The following is a 6,000-nucleotide window of genomic DNA, read 5'->3' as shown; positions in this document are numbered from 1 at the left end:
TCCCCCCCCCCCAAAGCCTCAGCACAGCCTCAGCCCCTCTCTTGGGGCAGAACAACAGGGTTTTGGTAAAGATAAGTAAAAGTGTGCCTTCCCCCCCCCCCAATGTGTCACGATCAATACACACAACAGCGCACGGGTTCAGTCATGTGGGGAAGCTGCAGTGCCCTGGGGGTGGTGAGGAACAGGGGAGCGGTGGCGGGGGTGTCTCCGTGTGTGTGGATCTCTCTGTGTTCGTGTTCATGTCCATGCATTTGTGTGTAAGTTGCAAAAACTCCAGGTTTTCCCCAGCGCAGGCGGCAGGACGCCACACCAGCAGCTCCGGCAGTGTCGGCCCACCCTGACGCCCTTCGCCGTGTGCCTCCATGCCTGCCCACCCTGGCCATGGCCCACCCTGCGCCTGCTGCCGCCCTGGAGAGCAACGCCGGGGCCCGCTTTGACACGCAGCAAACGGTCTGAAAAACTAAAGAGGCCAAAAAAAAAACCACTGCCCCTGCGCCGCTGCAAATACCTAAAACTGTCAAGGAAATGCATGGAGCCGTAAGACATCCCAGCGCCAGAGATGAGGCTGCTTTGCTTTTCCTCCGTGCGCTGCCAGCTCCCTTCACGGGTCCCTTTGGTCTCAGCCAGGTGACCCTGGCAGTGGCCGCGGCAGTCCGGTGCCCGGCCGTCCCTGTCCCCACGTCCCCCAGCCCCCAGGATTCCTTGACCTGTTCCTGGCAAGACCAAACTTCGCCTGTATTGCTAGCAAAAGTGCATCGTAAAATGAACTGTAAACGCATTTCCTCCCCACCCTGCCCCTCCCCCCGCACGCACCCCAGCACCTCTCACCGTACCAGAGACCGCACCGCTCGTCATCAAAGGCGTTAACGAAGGGGGGGACACCCAATGGGGGACGCGGGGTGGGGGGGGACTAAAGGAAGAGCAGAATTCGGTAACACTGAAGATGACGGTCAAAGACTGACAACTCAGCACTCTGCACCGAGACTCACTTTAAATTAACTTAAGAGACAAAGAAGCAACAGAAAAAAAAAAAAAAAAAAATTCCTCCTTAGCCCACTGCTCTCGAAATTGTCTTCTGCTTCTTCTGACAGCGACGGTTCAGAGTCTGTAGAGTTGATCCCCATTTTCAAACTAGTTATAGACTCAAAAGCAAGTGACGCTGTGGATTTGTTTCGGGGTTTTTTTTTTTTTTTTTTTCGTTTTGACGGACGCAGGAACTTCAGCGAAGTCGGGCTTGGTTCGAGTAAACGGCCACGCGCTGGGCGAGTGGCGGAGGAGAGGACAAGCAGTTTGGGGAGGCCCCGCTCCCCGCCTGCGCGTGGGGCGCTGGGGGAGGCCGTCCAGCTCGGCCTCCCCCCGTCCCCGTCCAAACTGAGGGGCCGCCGGCACCGGCTCCGCAGGTCAAGATCCAGCCACGGCCAGAGGGAGAGGAGCCATCGCGCACGCCGCTCCACCCGGCCCCGGCAGCTCACTTGCGACGCTTGGTGGTTTTCCTCTTCCTTCTTTTGAAGAAACAGCAGCACCTGGGGACGGAGGGGACCCCATCAGCGCCCGGGCCTGGACAGGGATGGGCTCAGCAGCCCTGTGGTCAGGGCAGAACCGGTGGCGGGGACGGAAGCCCCTCAGCGTGTTGGTGAGACCCCGTGGGCAGAGCTGCTCCAGGAAGTGCCCCTGGTACGTGGCAGCAGCTGGACTGGGAGCACCGCAACGGCCATGGCAAATGATACCTGCCACAGCGAGTGACACCGGCCAGGACAAGTGACACTGGCCACGGCAGGCAACGCCAGCCACAGCAAATGCCAGTGGCCAGAGCCGGGGCCAGGCAGGGGCTCCCGGAAAAGGGATGGCCCCAGATCCGTGCACGCACGAGCGTCGGGGCTGGGCAGGGCGAGGTGTGAAGGGGCCGGGAGTGGCGGTGGCCCTGCAGGGACACCCCTCGTGGAGTGCCAGGGAAGAGTGGTAGTTACTCGCTCTAGGCCTGGGCTGTTTCTCCCTGGAGGGGACTGGACAAGGCATCGCACATCGCAGGGCATCTGCCAAAACCCGCGTTCATCCCGGCCCCGATGAGAGGGAGGCAGTGGGGCTGTGTCCTTACTTTGTATCGTCTGTCACCTCCACCTCGGTGGGGGCTGTGATGGGGGCGTTTGAATGTCCTGCCGTCGGGTCGTCCGTGTTCAGCTCTCCGTTGGTGGAGCTCATCACCTGGGGAGAGGCAAGCGTCAGTGTGGGGCGGCCCACGGGGCACAGGCCGGTCCTTAGCCTCGTCCCCCACTCCGCGGCAGCTGTGTCCTGCAGAGGTGCAGCCCCAGGAGGCGGCACAGCCCCCCCGGCCCTGCGTGAGCCAGGAGCACCGAGGTCCCCACACAGGGCAGCAGGACGATGCCCTCACCCGGACAGTGGGTGCTCAGCCTCAGTGCTGAGCACTCCCAAGCAGCCCCATCGCATAGAGGCATTCGATCCCCTCGGTGTCTCTGGGAGGATCCCAGCTCCTGGGAACGCCTGCACACCCTGCCAGGAGAGGGGCTCGCTGGCAACCAGCTCCAACACGCCCAGGAGACATGGCCCCACGAGGCTGTTTGTTAGCTCCAAGGAGACCTTGCCACGGCCACATGGCAAGCAACTAGACACAGCTCTTGCTCCCCAGCCCCAAGCCCCAGCACCGCTGGGCCCTGTGGGACTCAGCCCAGTGCCCACCCTGCAGGCTCCTGCCGGCCTCAAGGTGCCCCTGAGCTCCTGCCCGCTCGCTGGGGCAGAGGGGCCGTGCACAGTGCCAGGGCCGGGAGGAGATCCAAATCACCAAAGCAAGGACGGGGTTGGCATAGACAACTGGGACTTGCCTGAAACCCCCCTCCTGCACCTGCTGCCCCCAGGCAAAGCCAGGAGCTCCCTGGGGATGCACAGGCCAAAGGATTGCCAAGCTGCTCGTCCCTGGCAAGGAGGATCGGCCTTACCCAGACTCATGGAGGAGCTGCCATCTGACAGCCACAGTGCCCAGCCAGCAGGGCTACGTCAAGCTACAGCCCCCTGAAACAAGCCCAGAGACCCCTGTGCGTCACCAACACCCCCCCTGCAGTGCCGGGTGCAGGCGGAAGACGGGGTGGGGGTTTGCAGAGCGAGAGCGGGGAGCAGCCACCGTGGCAGGTAGGGGATGTGGTACAGGAGGAGCAGGGCAGAGAACAAGCTGGCCCCACGGTCTGCCCTGACCCTGCAACAGCAGCGGCGGGAGCCGGGCCCGAGCCTGGGACCGAGCACCAGCAGAGATTCACCACGGAGCAGCAGGAACGAGCAGCAGCGGCAGGGACGGAAGCAGAGACGGAGGAAGCAGCGCGGACCCAGCCGGGGCGGGGGGACCCATCATGGATGCCCCACCATCCACGTGGGCTGGACCCCACCAGCCCAAGAGGGGCTGAGCGGCAGAGGCTGCGAGGGCGGCGAGCACGTGGCCGACGGCGTGAGCGCAGGACCGAGGCGGGGAGATGAGGCCGAGGACTGCCCACGGAAAGGGAGGAGAAGCAGGACTCGAAGCCGTCGCTCCAGTCAAGGAAGGCACAGGGGAGTCCCCGCATGGGATAAGGCCGCATTGTCCGGCACTGCTGGGATGAGCAGCACTGGGAGCAGAACCCAGTGCCCACCTGGCTGCTCGTGCCAACGCATGGCACAGAGCCAGCACCTCATCCATCTCTAACCGCCCTCCAAGTCCCACCGGCAGCACCAAGGGAGCCCAGCAGCACGCTGGGAAGCAGCACCAGCCTCGTCTGCGAGCTGTGAGCATCACGCACCACAGGGACAGGGCAGCACGTGTTGCAGCCTAGGCAAGACCCTGGGCATGCGTGGCCTCGATGCCGCCCCAGGGCAGGGGAGCAGGGCTGATCCCCTGGCACGGCCAGCAGACACACGTTGGCCCGCGCCCGGCTGTGCAGGCAGGTCGCGTGGTGCAGGTTGGCTCTGCTCCCTCCCATGCCCGCCCCTGCCCTCGGCGCGTGGTTGCATGTACCTGGACGGACCCCCCGAGCCTGCCGGCTGCCAGGTGAGCTCCCAAAGGCTCCTCGGCAGGCTGCCCACCGGCCTGAGGATCCCACAACTCCGTCCCCTCGGGCGGCTGCTCGCGACAGGCAGGAGGAACAGAATGAAAAGAAACAAAAGAAAAGAGGAAGAATGGGGAAGAGAAGGGAGAGGTGGAGGGAAGGGGCAGGGAGAAGAGTGGCAAAGGGAGTCGAGAAAATAAGACATGCAAAAGCAAAAACATGACCGGAGCAGCTCGAGTTTGTGATTGCGGAGGGCACTCGCACAGCACCGTCCTGGCGGCTCCCCGGAGTGGTCCCCGCAGTGACACCATGGGTCTGCATCCTCCCTGCCACATACACGCACACCCACGCCCCCAGCAATGGAGCTGGGCTCTGGGCATGTCCTCTCTGGGCAGCTGAGGGCACAGCACCCCACAGAGCACGGCCAGCCCCACATAGGGCTGGTGGCTGCATTTCAGAGCAGGCTGGGACAGCAGTGCCGCTCGCTGTGTGGGGAGATGCAACCAGGCCAAGGCAATGCTGCCGGCCACTCTCCTGTGAGCGCAATGTTCTGAGGCCGACGCAGATCTTTGCGGGGTGACTGTGAGGAAGCGAGCTGTGCTGCTCCTCGAGGGCACAGGCTCCTTAGCTGTCCCACAGCGAGGGAGCACCCTGCTCCCAAACCCTCGCCATGGTGAGTATGGCACAGGCCCACAGCTGCTGGGGGCCCCTGCATTCCCAGGTTGGAAACTGCTCCCACGCTGTGGGAGTTTTGTGCTTTGCTTTTCCCACTGCTCTCGAGAAGGGATGTCGAACACAGCATCCCTCAGATGCTGGAGGCAGAAAGCAGACCTTACTGGGAGCAAGTTCCCAGTAACAAGCCAGAGGCACTTTGAAGACGTTGTCCTCTCCCTAAGGAAGTGCTGCCCAGCTGCTGGCCAGTGAGAGCCAGGGCTGTCCCAGGCTCCCTGTGCTTGACCAGGAGCAGCAAGGGGCACTGTTGGGCCGATACATGGGTGAGGGAGGACAGGATGCTGCACCCTTGGTTCCAGCGTGTTTGCGGGTGCTCTGCTCCCCGTGGAAGTTCAAGGCAAGAGGACGAGGGGGACGCTGGGGAAACGCATGAGGTTTGCTCTTGATGGCAGCAGTCCCAAAGCCGTGTTTCCTTCACCAGGGTAGGACAGGCCACGGCACCAGAGAAGGGCCGGGCAGCATGGTCCTTTCCCACAGCAGCCCAGGCAGGGAGCTGCCTGCACAGCTCTGCCCATCTCCCTGCCCGCGGCTGCTCCCAGCTCGGCCCCATGTGCCCTGCCAGTTCCCAGGGCAAAGCCAGCCTCTCTCCCCGGCACAGGGCCACACACTGCCAAGCTGCCCCATGAACCCCTCCGAGGCCCAGGCAGCCCCCTCCCTTGTCCCGTGTCCCTGCCCCATTGATGAAAGTGGCACCGTGAACAGAGCAGCAAGTTACCCCCGTGGGGACGCGGCACTGGGGACATCTTCCTTAGAACAAGGTGGCTCAGCCTGTACCGTGCCCACACCCACCGGCCAGCACTAAACCCTGCAGCTTCCCAGCTGAAGCCCAGGCCTGGCGCTTCCCCGCCATGCTACAGCCTCCCACGGCTGCTTCCTCCCACTTCTGCCAGGCCACCTGGCACAAGGGCCACTGCCTTGGTCCCCCTGCTAGCCACAGACCCAGACCAGCAGGGAGGAAGCCCTCCCACAGACAGCACTGAGGAAAAAAAGGATGTCCCAGTCCCTTCCTCCATCCAGAGGCCCTGCTGGGCTCTGTGGGTCTGTGGAGCAGAAAACCCGACCAGCGCAAGACCGTGGTCCCGTGCTCCAGCCGGGGCAGTGCCGCCACTCACCTGGTGTTTGGTGTGTGGCTGTGCTTTGTCTCTGTTCGGTGGCTGCACCTGCACCTCGCTGTGCATCGTGCCAATGGGAGTGGGCTGGGGACATGACAAAGACAACATCAGCCACAGCACAGCAGTCCTAC

At 63.3% G+C, this 6,000-nt stretch overlaps 1 protein-coding gene across 5 annotated transcripts in view; it reads right to left on the bottom strand.

Moving 5' to 3' along the window:
* Positions 1-974: 974 nt before the first annotated feature.
* Positions 975-6,000, bottom strand: part of CSNK1G2 (casein kinase 1, gamma 2) — a 46,287-nt gene continuing 41,261 nt past the window's right edge. For all 5 annotated transcript variants that reach the window (XM_010566602.1, XM_010566605.1, XM_010566601.1 and 2 more), the window contains exons 10-12: positions 5,870-5,953; positions 2,096-2,202; positions 975-1,523 (exon numbers count right to left, since the gene is read on the bottom strand). In XM_010566602.1, the coding sequence (XP_010564904.1) occupies positions 1,469-1,523; positions 2,096-2,202; positions 5,870-5,953 (246 nt within the window). In that variant the 3' untranslated portion in view covers positions 975-1,468. The remainder of the gene's footprint in view (positions 1,524-2,095; positions 2,203-5,869; positions 5,954-6,000) is intronic.

The sequence above is a fragment of the Haliaeetus leucocephalus genome, unplaced genomic scaffold (genome assembly GCF_000737465.1).
Source record: "Haliaeetus leucocephalus isolate CR32 unplaced genomic scaffold, Haliaeetus_leucocephalus-4.0 Scaffold215, whole genome shotgun sequence".
Lineage (NCBI taxonomy): Eukaryota > Metazoa > Chordata > Aves > Accipitriformes > Accipitridae > Haliaeetus > Haliaeetus leucocephalus.
This window is presented reverse-complemented; position numbering and strand designations above follow the sequence as displayed.